This window comes from Malurus melanocephalus, unplaced genomic scaffold, assembly GCF_030028575.1.
Source record: "Malurus melanocephalus ecotype Western Australia unplaced genomic scaffold, MMel_1.1 scaffold_19, whole genome shotgun sequence".
Classification (NCBI taxonomy): Eukaryota; Metazoa; Chordata; class Aves; order Passeriformes; family Maluridae; genus Malurus; species Malurus melanocephalus.
In genome coordinates, this window is record NW_026623251.1 from 282,933 (window position 1) to 298,340 (window position 15,408).

At 35.8% G+C, this 15,408-nt stretch overlaps 1 protein-coding gene across 2 annotated transcripts in view; it reads right to left on the reverse strand.

The window, feature by feature from the left end:
* Positions 1-4,504: 4,504 nt before the first annotated feature.
* The window catches only part of ERO1B (endoplasmic reticulum oxidoreductase 1 beta), a 26,650-nt gene continuing 15,746 nt past the window's right edge, over positions 4,505-15,408 (reverse strand). The window contains exons 7-16 of one of the 2 annotated variants that reach the window (XM_057389718.1): positions 13,830-13,950; positions 13,693-13,739; positions 12,620-12,631; positions 11,800-11,826; positions 10,450-10,542; positions 10,053-10,299; positions 9,219-9,288; positions 7,948-8,034; positions 6,347-6,480; positions 4,505-5,646 (exon numbers count right to left, since the gene is read on the reverse strand). In XM_057389718.1, the coding sequence (XP_057245701.1) occupies positions 5,586-5,646; positions 6,347-6,480; positions 7,948-8,034; positions 9,219-9,288; positions 10,053-10,299; positions 10,450-10,542; positions 11,800-11,826; positions 12,620-12,631; positions 13,693-13,739; positions 13,830-13,950 (899 nt within the window). In that variant the 3' untranslated portion in view covers positions 4,505-5,585. The remainder of the gene's footprint in view (positions 5,647-6,346; positions 6,481-7,947; positions 8,035-9,218; positions 9,289-10,052; positions 10,300-10,449; positions 10,543-11,799; positions 11,827-12,619; positions 12,632-13,692; positions 13,740-13,829; positions 13,951-15,408) is intronic. The other variant, XM_057389719.1, reaches the window with a different exon arrangement.

Below are 15,408 nucleotides of genomic sequence, written 5' to 3' on the forward strand. Positions count from 1 at the left end.
TTGCTATGTTCTCAGAGCACAATTTACTCTTTGGATATCACTGCTTACCCAAGTGTGGCATGATAGTTAGAGGCTACAAGTCATCTGTACCTTGCATTCTTCTAAGAAAGTAAGAAAACTGAATCTTCTCAGCAGCTCTATGGACAGTCTCAGAAGAGGTGAGCATCTACTCCAACTGGAGCATTGTGAACTGCAAAACAAGCTGAAAATTTGTATGCTTGAAAAATTAAAGTTATGTGACCACCTCCATCAGTCAGATCTAGGTATATTATATAGAAGAGTAAGTCAAATACCTCACCAGGGACAGGGGTACATAGAACACTATATACTTGTTTATTTATTTATTAAGAGCCTGGGAATTGCAATGTGAGAATAGAACAAGAGCCAGGAGTACATACAGCAGAAAAACCTCAAATGTGCCTTTCTGCATAACAAGTAGGCCAGCAAAACTGTGCTTCAGCCTTCTATATTCAGGGATAAATGTAGTGGACTGTGTGGAAAAATGATGGATATTTGCTATTCCAGGAGGACACATGGCAGAGAGCCAGCCTAAAATTATTACTAATCTAAGGTAAACAGGAACCCTGAATCTACTTCAGGGCTTTTAATTGTGCCCAGTGCTACTTGACAGTTGAGTACCCACTGCTACTCTTTTTCCTTACCTATGTGAAAAAAATACTATAATTCCATCCACGTTTCCCCAAGAAAAAAAAATACTACTTCTAGTAATCTTTACTTCTGTAGTATTCAATCTGGACGTGTACTACAGCATCCCCAAATGCTTAATGTTTACCTCATGCTCAGCTTCAAGCAGTACAAGTGGTTGAGAATTCTTGTGTGCATTTCACTGAGAATATACATGGGAAAAAAAAGAAGGGAAGGGCAGAGCTGATCAAATCTGCTTGAAAGCCAAAGGCAGAGCAGTGCCATACTCCCACACCAAGTCTTCCACGGGAATCTTTCAGTTTTGGGGTCCTTGTGGTAAAGCCAAAGCATGAGTCCTGCCTCCAGCAGAAGTAAACTATTTGCCCTCCCAAAGCTTACATTGCRTTCTTCACATATATTCATTGAAGAAAAAAAGCCAATTAAACTACCAGTCAGATTAGAAGAAGTGCCAAAGGGGTGGGAGAAGAACTGAAATTTTATTAAACCCTTTGGAGTTCTACAATCATGTTTGTACAAAACTGATGGAAGACTCAGTGCAAGACAAGTCTGCAGGAATTTAATTTTCTTCACAGTAGTTACAGCTGCACTTACAGCAAAAACTTAAAGAGAATTCTGCACTTAGGACAACCTTAATCCCTATGCCACAGTATGCATGCAAAAAAGTGGAATGGCAAGTGATTGTGGCAACCATAGTAATTAATGTAAATACTCTAAAACAGGAGATTTAAAAAACAAAGCATGAGGTAAGATTTTAATTTAATTTACCATCACCTGTCTAACAGGTACTCACCCACCTAAGCTGGGGATGAAGTATGTGTATCAAATTTTTATTAGGATAATTTGTTAAAGATGCATACGTGGAAGGAAAGAAAGACCCTTTTGAGGAAATAATTTCAMCATGAAGAGCCTCATTGGTTGAACAAACAAACAAACAAAATCTATATAATTGATTTAATAAGCTATTCTGAGAAAGGGACAGAACAGACTTAATTTCAAAATAAGCCTTTTTGTCTCTTAAAACAATTGGACTTAAAGAGCAGCCATATTCAACAGAAACATATTGTAATTTTATGATGGATTCCTGATCGTGTGCAGACACACTATTCCTGATAGTGTGCAGACACACTACAGTGCACTGTAAACAGCAAGAAATACACAGGTTACCTTCATCTTTKGAATGAAACTGAAACAAAAATGAAAACCTGACCATCATTTTCATCTTAAATGACTATCATAAAAGTAATTTATATAATGACTACCAAGTGTTATTGAAAGGTAAATGAAAAGCAGAAAATACATTTTCAAATGAAACCCCAAAAATTACATTCACRAAAAGAAGTTGTAGCAGAAAATACTTTAATTTGCATTTTGTAGAYTCAAACATAGCAAATATTCAGATGTGTTTATATCTCAAGAAGCAGTTCCAACACTGATTTTGATTTTAATAAATATTACATTTTAATAGGGTAGCTATATGGAGAAATTGTAAAGTGATGAATTGCTGATTGCTACTTTATAAACATGAGCATTAAGATTATTTACATCATATTACAGGTCGTTTCCCAGAAAAGCACAAAAGCAAGGTCAGATAAAGGCAACCCAACCATCAAACACAATTCAAGAAAGTGTGGCACAGTGTATTTCATGCACATACAATGACAGACAGCACAGACCATCAGCTGAAAAGTAGGAAAACACTTATTATTCCAGCTTACACAAGTCTCTATATTTCATTGTTTTAAATTTATGTTCTGACCCACCTCCCCAGGCACTGATAAACAAGTTATACAGCAATAGTGCCCACTTTTTACACCTAGTTTGCACTAAGTATTTTTTCACCATTTCGCACAATGCTTCACAACTTGGGAACAATTAAACATTTTTATCTTTGTCTTTTCACTACCTCTGGGATTACAATCATTGTSTCATTTATGCAAGAAAATGTACTGTTACTCTGAAATGAATGGCAGACAGTATTGACAAGATGATCTCCAACAGGGAGCTGGAATTTAAAATAGTTTAGAGGTCATGGACAGTGTAACTAACCTTATTCTTCAGTATAAAAAAAGGTGTAAATTTTTAAAATTTAATTAAACATATAAAGAACTAAGTCATCCAACTCACACAGCAGAACTTCATAGGCAGCATATTCACAGAATGTACATCAAATACAGTAAAAAAGATGGTGACAGGAAAATTGTTTCAACTAGATTAGTTACAAGAAAAATCTTATGTCCTATCTCTACAATGACAATGAAGTGAAATGCCATCCATATTTGATCATGAAGCAAGATGTACCTTCAGGTGCAACAACACTTACACACACACACACACAATTTGCTGTTTGGTTGCATTCCTGTGTTTCCATGACACAAAAGAAGAAAAGCTTCTCATCCCTTTATGTCCTTACCCAACAGTATTAACCTTGTGCCAATGAGGGCCACAAGGACCAGGTGTCCAGGACCTGCATGCTTGAGTCTCTCACCCGTCCCATGAGCAACTGCATGATCCTGCTTCAGTGTCTGTAGATTTTAGCCAGGCACAGGTGGAAAAAAATGTAATGGCAAGCTGCGTCCCCAGAAGGAGACTGGAAGCAATTCACTTTCCCACAAGGCAAGGGGAAAAAAGGAAGAAACATTTCTGAGACTTAGGTCCTTCATGGGGCAGTGCAGTCAATACAGTTTATGTTTTTTTAAACTAGAAAATCCYGCCTAAAGCTTTAGGCACTATAATATATATAACAATACAGATAAATGCCAGTTATACAGCACTCCTCACACAAGTGAGCCTACAGTTCTAGCCCTCGCAGGTCTATCCAAAGGCAAGGAATTAACAGCCAATTAAAAATTACAGTCTTTCAATAAATACCATTACTCAGAAAATTTAGATGCTCATTTACCAAACACAGCTGTTCACATTTGAGTTACTTACCTAGATTCCCACTTCAATTTAATAGAGAAATAAACTCTAAGGATACAAATACAGAGCTTGGAAGAGGCCAAATGCATCCACCTAGAAACCTCTTGCTCTTCTGCATTAAAAGAAAGCCTGTGATGACTTGCTCAGACACCAGTGCCCACAGGCCAGAGAAGCTACTAGGTAAAAACATCCCCCAAGTGGCATCAGCTTGCCCTAACATCATGTTTGATTACCTATTGACAGGACAGGATACTAGTTCATTGCCAATTTGCACAACTACCACCAAAATTTTGTGAGGGTGGTTTGGATTTTATTTAGCATGTCCCAGTTTGACACAAGGGGGATAACTTTCTCAAGAAACAGTATTTGTTATAAAAGCTAGTGTCAGCAGAACAGTCTATTTAATTTCCAGTCAAGTAGAAATTTGAGGCTGGTCTGGAAACAAAGGACAGAGCATATTCCAGCTTTCAGAAAATCTCAGTGGTAAAGGAACACATTATGGAAGCCAATACAGTTACAATCAATTATATAAATAGGTCACTCAATATCTGATCAGGTGAAAAATGTTTAAGAGCACTTAATTTTGTGAAGACTTGTTTTTAAAAACAAGAGGTGTATCTACACTGTACCAGCACTTCCTACATTCATAACTCCTAACTTCATTTTTAAACATGCTGGTTTAAAATAAATTATTACTTGATTTTAAATTTAAACCAATATTTGGTTGCTACTAATTGGTAATACTGTTTTGGAGTCTGTTTTGACACTGGTAAGTTATCACTGACATTTGTGGACAATGATACATGATTAATTTCTTATTCTATGAAAGTAATATTATTAACATACCCGTTTTTTAATGCTGAATATCCTTTTAAAGAAGATACAGTAAAGGTTTGCATAGATAGAGTATGTGGTCAGTATGATTATGAATTTTAAAAAGCGTCTTTTTTTAAAAGTGACTACAAAAGCAAGTTATTTTTACACTGACCTTTTAACATAGCACTTAAACATAACTCATAAAGAGCAAATTTACTTCCATGGCTCAAAGACCAAAGTGTGCTATTTTACCATTTTAGACATTAAAAAGTCAATTTTTGGAAACTGAACTTGTGATTACAATCTAGAAAATAATATGGAATAAATGGAAACTTGATTGACTGACGTTTTTCAGCTAGCAGCACTSCACTAACCATCTCCCCCCTGTCCTGACCCCTACCCCCAAGTAAATGCAGGTAAGGGGCTGAAGCAAGGGGCTGCAGAAAAGTCACTTTCAATCTGCTGCATCAGAGACAAGGTAATGAAAAAAAAAACTGAAAAAGCACAAGACAAGGGGAAAAAATGTTGGTATCAGCATGATGCAAAAAGCTCAGCATGAAAAAATTTTCTGCTCAGTAAATTTGCTATTTTTAAGTAATTTTCGTTATTATGGCAAAAAGCCAAAACTCAGCAAGAGCCTTATTTCCTTTTTGTAGGGTTTTTAGGTGTATGTTTGGGCTTTCCTTTTTTTTTTGGTTGTTTTTTTTTTATTATTATCTGTTTGTTGTTGGTTGGGGGTTTTTCCCCCTTCCTTTTGACCGTCAGAACTAACATACCAAATCCTCTGAATATACTGAAGCTCAGTAACTGGGGAGAGAAAAGAASAGACTCCCCTTCCCTCTGGACAGGCCAAGTCAGAGTGGAGGTACATATGTTTTTATATAAAACAGTTGTCTCAGAAAGACAAGGAAATTAGAAAATTTATGAAGTTTCAGTACAATAGAACYGTGAGCAGAAAACTTAAAAAATAAACAGATCAGCATAATTTACACATTTAAAAACTATATATTTCATTCATAAATATATTTTCTAATTAATAACCATTCCTAGTTCAAACATAAATATTCAAGTTGGTATTTGATTTTACTTATTATCAGTTCATGTGAGTCCTGTAAGGATCAGTTCCTTCTGCTCAATGCAGTCATGTCAATGATGTTTGCTAATGGATTGTGCAAATACCTTCATTACCTAGTTTGCTGTAATAAAACTTTAAAATTCTGCAACTCTTTTATACTCGTGGAAAGCCTGTAAAACAAAAACCACCCAAGTGTTACTAAGTCGGATGCAAAAGAGAAGTACAAATTATCACAATAATTTTCCTGTAGTTTCTTTTCTCTAACACAATTCTGTTCCAAAGATTAACAATTGAAGATACATTTTCTTTCAAAAGGTCTGCTATCTTACTCTCCATTTTATATTTATATATTACAGGGATTAAAGTTTATATACATATTTAATTGTCCCAGCTTGATTAAACAACTAAAAATCACTGAACAGAGGTAATAAAGTTTATTACATTATTTTATCAGATTGTTTAAATAGATTGTTTAAACAGGAACAGATTGTTATATTCAAGTCTGAAGAACTAACACAATGAGCAGAGCATGCTCTACGTACACTTCTTTTAAAGCTATTAAAATGTTTCATCATTTGAATGGGATAAATTTAAAAAAATATTCCAATTTAAGAGATATAAATTTCATCTTGTGGATGGTGGATTTATTGACTTGAGACAGAGGGGATGAATTAAATCCAAACACAGAATGATGACAAAGGCGAAAAATCAACACTCCACATGCCCAATTTGAAGGCATTATCAATATCACTGATAGCAATTCAGCCTTTAAAAACCTACTGCTACATGTACTATACCATCTTTCCACAGAGAAAGAGTATTGACACTCAAGTTTTATATTTTTCCACTATAAAAATCGCAACATTTTACCTTCCGAAGGCATTTACAAGAGCAACTATTTCTTGCCGCGTGAGTTGAAAACCTTTCGATGGGCTATTCTCAGGAAGGCTCTGTATTTCTTTCTCAGAAAACAAGATCTTCAGAGCAGTTCCTAAGCCTTGAGTCTACAAAAAAAGTCCAATGTTTTAACATCAGTAAGGATCATTCCTTCAAACACTCACAAAACCATTAAAAAAAMCCCAAAGCATACTAATCCAGGCAAACTTTAGTACCAGTTCTTATATACTGACCCTCCTACYAAACAACTGCAGAAAAAACAGGACATTTACGCAAATGCATAACACCGATTGTGTACCAGGTTCAGTCACTTATTTAAGAACATTTGTTTCCTCAGCTATTCTTGCTCTTCATCCTTATCTTTTTAATCTCTCCTTATCTTTTTAATCTCTTCTTTTTCCTTCTCTTCTCCTCTTGGCCATGCATATGAAAATATGCCCATTACAACACTTCCACCTCCCTCCTGCCCCTTACAGATCCCTCACTCCTGCAGGAGCGTATCTCGCCTGTTCCTCTCTGTTTCCCCTTAGAAGTCAAACTAAGTTTTCTTATGAGGTATTACAGCACATGCACTTTTTCCACCTTCAACTCTAGTGGCAWATATTGCAGTTTCAATTTCAACCGCTATTTCCTATGCAGAAACAGAACAGAGGCAGCTTTTCTTATTTTCATTTTCAACTGGGCTACAGAAGCAACCGCTGGATTTTGACAAAAAGTGGTTGAAGCAGGCTGCAAGAGAACTTTATAGGTCAGGAAATCTGGTCCTATTTAATTGTGAGTGAGGAGGAAAAAACAGTAATAGATCAGAAGCACTAACTAGGACAGGGTAAGCAGAAATCCAGAAATTCAGCAGAGACCATCAAATTTTTGATGCTACAAACCCTTTGAAAACTTCACTCTGATAAGTTAATGCAATACAGCAGGGACTCCAAAATAACTATTCCCAGTCTGGACTTAAAATTAGTCTCAGTCTGGACTTAACCTTAGTCTTGAGGTTTAAAATGTTGTTCTCTGTTAAATAAAAATAAGGGTCAAGAAAATTAAGCCGGTTTTCAACTTTCAGCTTTACTGTGCACCTTTGAGTTAATTTGCTGCCTGCTGAGTAAACTGTGAAAATCGGAATTACTGCTTTTTCTTACACCTCAGTTTGTGGAGTTAAGCTACACACTGGATTCCCTAACAAGTAAGTGCTGTATTTAAAGGAGGGTTTCCCATAGATGATTCCACAAGGCTCACTGGATTGCTGAACACTGGTAAGATATTGAYTGCTAGTAATGTCTCACCATGAAGCATCTGCTTCAAAAGTATCTCTTTTACAACACAGACTCTACCTTTTAGTAAACTAAACAGCTGTTGACTAAATGAAATAAACTATTTGAAAAAATAAAAAGTTGAAAAATGCTTAATTGAACTAAACATATATCTATTTCTAATATATAGGTGAGGATATCAAGGACCAACCACGTGCAGAAAGCCTGAATGCTAGAGGTAAGATGCATCCTGCCAAAACGAAATAGATGCTTATCTTGGAACCTGCCCCTGGCCAGAACACACCTACACAACATAAACTGTACCTGCAGCTTGCCCCACAGCCTGCATTTGTCACATCCAACRCAGTCCATTATGCGAGAGATATTCTTGAAATGCAATCTGAATTCTTCCTATCAGTTAAAAACAAAATAAAAAAGCGTAAGTTAATGTACATCTTAGCTTTACAAAAATAGAAGGTTTATGAATCTAATACCGTTAGTTAATGTAGTACCATGAGACTATCAATTCTCTTACCAAAACCAAACAAAAGCATTGCTTTACGTAGCTGGGCCATAACGAAGATCTACGTAAATCCAGAATCTGGTTTCCAAGCCACTTCTAACAGTTAATTCCTAAAAAAAATACCCTCAAAAATACAGAATATGCGGAGTATAGTGTGGATGTTGTACACTGACTTTCTACCAACTTTCTCAAAATTTTCTGAGTTGAAAGTACTCTATGTGTGTCCCTGTCCATTTTTTCTTCCATTATTCAAATCCCTTTTGAACCAACCACCTTTCACAAACAGGCTACAATTCACAAAAGATATTTCCCATTCAAAGCTGTCGGTAGATCGTTGTTTTGCAACTTCAGTCAGAGCAGGAAAGAGCACAGTGCGGAACTAATTAAGCTGAGCTTAAATTTTTTAAGGTACAAAAACCACTARCTGGGCTGATAAAACACGGCCACTTTTCTAACAGCATTTTTTGTAATGTTGATGACATTCCATAATGCTACTGAAATAAGTATTACAAGCATTAATAAATATTAAAACAGATCTTTATTACCAGGCCCCACTCCAGCTGTGGAATTATATGTATACCAACCTGAACAGTTGCATGTTAACACTGGAAGTAGTGGGGTAGGTACAACTTGCACACTGGGTTCCCATGTGTAAGAACTGTTTTTCTAATGTTAAGTATGGTATTATATTACATGATACTATATTGTATATTATGTTCTATTATGATATGTAAGGCATCATTTTCTAAAAAAAACCTGACAGGGTTGGTTATTATTTTCCAGATAATTATGTGAAACAGATACTCCACTTAAAAACGAGCACCACTACATTTACTGGCAATACTAATTCAACTCATTTTCCCACCACAGTCCTGAGGCACAAAGCCAAAGACTTGAGTCTGCTTGGATCATGACAGCACCTTACTAAAAAGCTGATCAAAAGGCCTCAGAAAAGATGGGATAAAAACTTACTCTCAGCAGTATCTTTGTGCTATGTAGAAGGGCTTTCCAAAATAACACAGCTTAATTTCAAAATGGGTATTTTGGATGTCATTCAGAAAACTAGCTTTACCTTTAGTGACTTGGCTCCTTTTTTATCTCCAGCAAACATGGACTTTTCATCAAAGTGCATATGGAAGGATCTAATAAAGACAAAATGCAGTCAAAACAAACGCTGGAATATAAAACAGAGTTCAATTAACTCTGATTACCTGCCATCAGTGTAAAATATTTTCAGAGCTCCTAGTCTTTGCAGATTAGGCTTTAAAAATCACTCAATGTATTAGTTTTACTATTCAATCACTAACTTATTTACAGTTTTGTTCTAATTTACACTGAAACAGACTTAATGTTTGCCTTCCAATTGGTATTTGTCTGACTACATCTCAATTACCTAGCAAGATTATGATTAGGGACAGCAATGAAACCACACAACGTGTTACCAAATCACATAAAGTAGAGCAAAGGAACTAAACTTAAGAACCTTATGGAGTAAATGGAAAGAAGAAGGGATGGCCAAACCACCAGAGATTAAGTCGGTGATAAAAGGTGGATTACTCAGTGGATCATTAAAAGACTGTATGCACTACTTTCCTTTTCAAAATAAAGCATGTGCCTCCTATATCAAAGAATCAGAAAAAGAAACACACAGGGAGTAACGCCGGGTGCTGTGTGGTTTGTGATTTTTTGTGTGCTATTTTTTTGTTTGTTTTAAAAGATGGGTATAGTCAAACCTCAAAATTAATCTCTCCTATCAAAAGTACAAATTCCTCTTGAACTCTCCCACTACTTAATTTCTTCATTCCACTCTCATGCTTGTCACATCCTATCAAGGAACCACCTATTCTCACTTCCAAATATAAGTGAGAATTTCAAACTATTGACTAAAAAAAACCCTATGCCTTACTTGGTGTCCCTGAAGATATCTAGCAATAGAGCTTTAGATTCAGCATCCTCATGGCCATTGCCAGTGTAAAGGTCGACAACTGCACGCTCAAAGTATGGGGCAACCTTTGACAAAGCACGCAGCTCTATCAAATATAAGAAATACAAGTTCTTGAGCCTCCTTGGTCCTTCTCCTTTCGTTTCAGCAGGGTCAAAGCGGCGAGTGAACTCTTTCACATTTGGTCCCCAGCGGGGCTTTCCCCACGTTTCTACACAGAGAAAAAAAGAAGGACAGGGGCAGTAGAAGAAACACATTTAGAACATTAAAGCAACTAAGTACACCTCAAAAATGTTCAGAGAAACCAAAACACATTTTACAGATACTGTAGAATTCCATTAGCAATTTTACTTAGACCTACCTTCAAGAAGATAATTTGCACACAGATGCAAATTGATGCTAGCATGAAGTCCAGAAATGAGTTTATAAAACACTCTTTTCTCAAGGCACAGACCTATCCAGGAAAAAAGACAAACAGATCCCAAATTAAATACTGGAAATATTTTATTAAAATGAATATAACCCTGACGTTTTAGTGATGTAAGTTTGCATTGTTAACTTTCAAGAATTAAAATTATAACACTTGAGTATTGTTAATAAGCCCTTATTTCCATCATAGGAAAAGCTTATCTCCTATTGCTATAAAGCAATACTAAGAACAACATTTGACATTTCTTGCCTGGTATTTCAGTGTTCTAGTGAACACAGTCAAATAAATATCTCTTCAATTGGTACAGATAAATTGYTTACGAAAATAAGATGCTTGCATTGTTTGAGCATTGTTTCAATAAATTTGAAATAATCTTGAATTCTGACAGTCTGGAAATCACATATATTAGAATATATACTGTGATGCATCTTTACAATTAGAGCTACCACTGAATTAGAGGAYTGGCCCTACTGAAATACACCAAAAGCCCCAATGGTCAAAATATAATTCATATGCAGAAAATACTTCTAATTCCACTTAGAACTATAGATAGAGACTACACTTGAAATGTAAAGGTTTGCTCCTCTCAATGATATGTTTGGGCAACTGTCCTGCCACTTCAGTCTTCACAAYTGGAAGCAGGAAGAGCTGATGGTTGAAGCCTACCTGTGAGGCTGACATGTGTCTTCATTTACTGACATAATTTTTTAAAGGCATGTAAACTTACATGCTTTCCTACAATGGCACCAGGTAAGTAAAGGCTTAGAAAAGGCAGAGTGAATGAATTTTAAAATTAAGTGCATTTAACTCACTTAATTTTATGCATGTCTCCAAAATGTGATGTTGTTTGCTACTACTGCAATAATAATTTCCATTTCAACATGAGCAAAAAGAAAATTGCTTTGCCTGCTGAACACACATTACACTTAGATTATAAACTGGGAACAGAGCCATCAAAACCTTGAATGTTCTTTAAAGCTGTTTCCAAATAATAATGCTAACCAATACTAGTAGCGTCCCTGGATAAATGCCTAAAATAACCAGAAAATTCTAAGTAATTGGCAATGAAGTAAACTCCCCCTTTATAAAAGGTTTAAGGAGTATACCATTTAAGTGAATGAGAAGACTTTCAAAGACCCTCGAGTAAAGAAATATTTGTATGACACTCGGAAGTTCTGCACAATTTATTAAAAATATTGAAAAAATATTTAAGATGAAAATAGGCTGCACTGTTTCTTCCGGTGAATTTAACACTACATTAACTCATCCAAGAGCCTTTACCTTCTAGCCACGTGTAGAAAGATTCTCCTGTAAATACAAAATATATATTTAAATAAAGAGTAAYCATTTTCAACATTACAGTATCTTTATATTACTATGCATACAACATTATCTGCCATCTGGACATAAAGTTAAATAATKTAGCTATTAAAATGAGAATAGGCACTGAGGCAGCTAACTTCGAGGTTAGTTTAAATCTGCTGGGTCAGAACAGGAAAAATACAAGAATAAGCATGACTAAGCAACTGGTCAGGGTATTCAGCAGTGTGTGGAAGCACAAGTCTGGTTATATACACTGCTGGTGGAAGATGTGATGGCAGAGTGCAAGTCTATCTGACAGTCTTTACCTTGACCTGCCTGAGGGTCTCCTTTAGACTTAAGTCTTTTAGCCAAGAGCTTTCAGTTGACTAAAAAAATCTTAGAGTCTGCCTCACTGYAGGCCAACCAAGACTTYTCTCCCCACCCTCTCCCCGTCTTTCCCAAAATCAAGGACATTTAAGAAAGTACACAAAAAACTGTCCCTCTTCTTTTAAGGGATCARTATCAGCAGGGTTCTGGAAGAACTAATAACATTATCACAACACATTCTGTTACAAGAATAACAACCAAAAAGAGAATTGTGTTTTGCTTTTATCCACTCCTTCCCCTTACTCCAAATGAAAGGAGGATCGTATTAAAAACATTTTCTGATCAATAATCTGCATAAAAATGTAACTTTACTGCTCCCTAATTCAATAACAGTAAGTTGAAGAAATCCAAAATCCAAAACTCCCTCATGCTTACTTCATTTCTTCAGGTCAAGGAAAATAAGATGACTTACCATCATCTCCTCCTTGGAGGAAAAAAAAACAAAAGAAATCCATAAGCATTAAAAAGATAATTTCCACAGCAAAGCAGTAATAAAACAGACTTTACTAAACTTTACTACAAACACTCAAAAGGTGCAAGAAACCTTGTTTAATCTATAAAAAAATAGGTTACTTTCTATCCCTCCATTCTTGTTCCTCAAGACCACCTGAGACTTAACACATTGTAATAATGAAATTGAAATCTTAGTATCAGTTGATTGACATATTCTTGAAAACTGTATTTTAGTTTCAGAAAAATTATTAGGAAGTCACAGTCTTTAGTTTGCATTGTTCAACAATCAGGTCAATGTTCCTTTCTGAAATTCTGATCCCTGCATAAAACCATTTCTATAATTYTTCTGTGTGTATCAGCAATGTATCAGATTTTAGTAATCATAAATGTTGAGATTTCTTGATTTTCTAATGGATGGTGATTTTTTAAAACTCAATCTACCAGTCAACAGTTAATTTTTAAGGGAAATGAGATACAATGACAGGGAAAGTGATTCATTTGAAACACCAGGTTATAGCTTTCAACTTAAATTTCAAAACAAACCCCAAGTCATTAGCATAATTTTTTTTAAACACTGTTGCAGATAATTGATCCTAAGTGTCCGCTCCTTCAAATAATGCAATTATTTGTACACTTGCAGTATGCTACACATTATGGATGAAAAATGTACAGCTGCATTACACCAGAATAAGTATGAACTGAAGTAACTMAATAAAATGCTTTTTGAAAAAATAAACAAGAATATAAGAGTGCATCAAAATTGGAAAGTTAACATGACATTTACTAAATAGACTTACAATTTAGTTTTCATATTGGATTACCTGCCATTAGTAAGCCTACTAAATTAGTTATGCATGTAATAAAGCATCCCAAGCCTTAGTCTAAATACTGAAAATGTACAGCTGCTTCTACAGAGGAAATTAAAAAAGCAGAAAACACCTACAGACTGAAGATTGCTATTTGTATCACTTGTACTGAAATAATGACTAYGTTAAAAGAAATGCATTAGAATATAAAACAGGAAAGACCCACCCCTACTAGGCGCCAGTGGATTTAAAGGACGATAGACAGATCGAGGCCTAAAAAATAAGTTAGAAAACACAAAGATCAATTTTAAGCTAAATTGAGGTACAGGTATAAGAAATAAATTTCCTCTCCCTCCCAATTACTTGAAGCAGTTTTCTTCGTAGATGCTGTTCCATACTCTCCAAGCAGAAGGCCCCTTGTATCCAGTGTAACGTTCTGGATTCAGCAGCAAATCCACATATTGTGCATCTGGAGATCTCTCATCTAAACAGGAAAACTTTTGTTACATATGCTACCTGAGCAATTAAAAAATATTTAATGCAACCAGTCACACTGAACTAAATATAAACAAGAGGTCTCATACAATACTATTCTGTCTTCCAGTTGKATTATAAATGCCTTGTACATAAAAGTGCAGCAATATACACACTAAATACATAGCTCCGAAGTACATAATCTATTCCAAAGTCTCATGTGTGCCCCTAAATTCTACAATGTCTGATCATCATCTATGTGACTTCTTCAAGTCTACCATAAACACCTGACATGCACTGTATTTCCTCATCCTATGCTAAAATACAAACAGTGCTCTGTTTTAAATGGGCTTCAAATTTAGGGTTTGTCTGGCAGTATTTGGTTGAGGGGACTGCTTTTTTGAAATAAGTACACTGCATACAGGAGGTTCTTAATAAAGACAAGATTGATGCAGTACGTCTTGTAGTTGGCACATATTGTGAATTTATTAGCTAAATCCATTTTTCCTCCAAATACCCTTGTATACTGAATCCCATTGCTTTATTGAACAACCTTTCAGCATACAGCAGAATAAATCTCTTGATTACAGCAAAGAAGCATGTTACTTAAGCAGACTTTCARCAAGTTATACCCCCATCTCTGAAGTTCACTACAAATTTCAGGCAACTTATCCAAAGAAAATYGTGAAACTCGATTATCTCTGCTTGAAAATCAGTAGAAATAGAAATAGTTTCAAGCTATAACCAGTAAAAAGCAGGAGGAATTTACCCCTCTGAAATTCTAGGTGAAGAGTAACTATGTTTAAACAAACTCCATACACAAGCCAATAGTCCACAGACTTATTCATAGGAACAGGCCAAGTTGTGCGAYGTAGTACTTCCTCAGATACAAAAAAAAGCCACGGAAACAGTGAAACTGCTCTAAAAGAGATGGCTGTGCATGAGCAATTAAGCATCACTTCAGCAGCAGTAGCAAGAACAAAGAAAGGAGACTGATACCAGACACACAACAATGAGTGCCAGATGACAAAGTCAAATTGCAGCTTTATTTATTTATTTGACAGTGTGACTAACCTACACTCCCTRGTCACTTCAGGCCTCCGTTTTTCCTTTTATTATCCACATAGAACTGAGTCTATGTGCACTGCAGGGCCATGCAAGAGAAAGATGGAAACCTTACCCAGGCTAAGTTTTTTCAGTTAGATCAATTCCCTTATCTAGTTTATCATTAAACCCAACAGGAAGAGATGAGAAGAGAGCAAGGGTTTCTACTTCCTCCCCATGACTCCAGTAGTTATTTTGTCTGACTCTCCCTGCTCCAGATTACAAACTCACCCAACAAACCAGTTCAGCACAACAGTGGGAGAGGTGGCAGGGAAATGGCAACTTACTTTCCTGCTATTTAGGTAAGCTTAATCAGCTTACCATGCAGAAAGATGCACACCAGAGCCAGTGCAAAAAAAAAAAA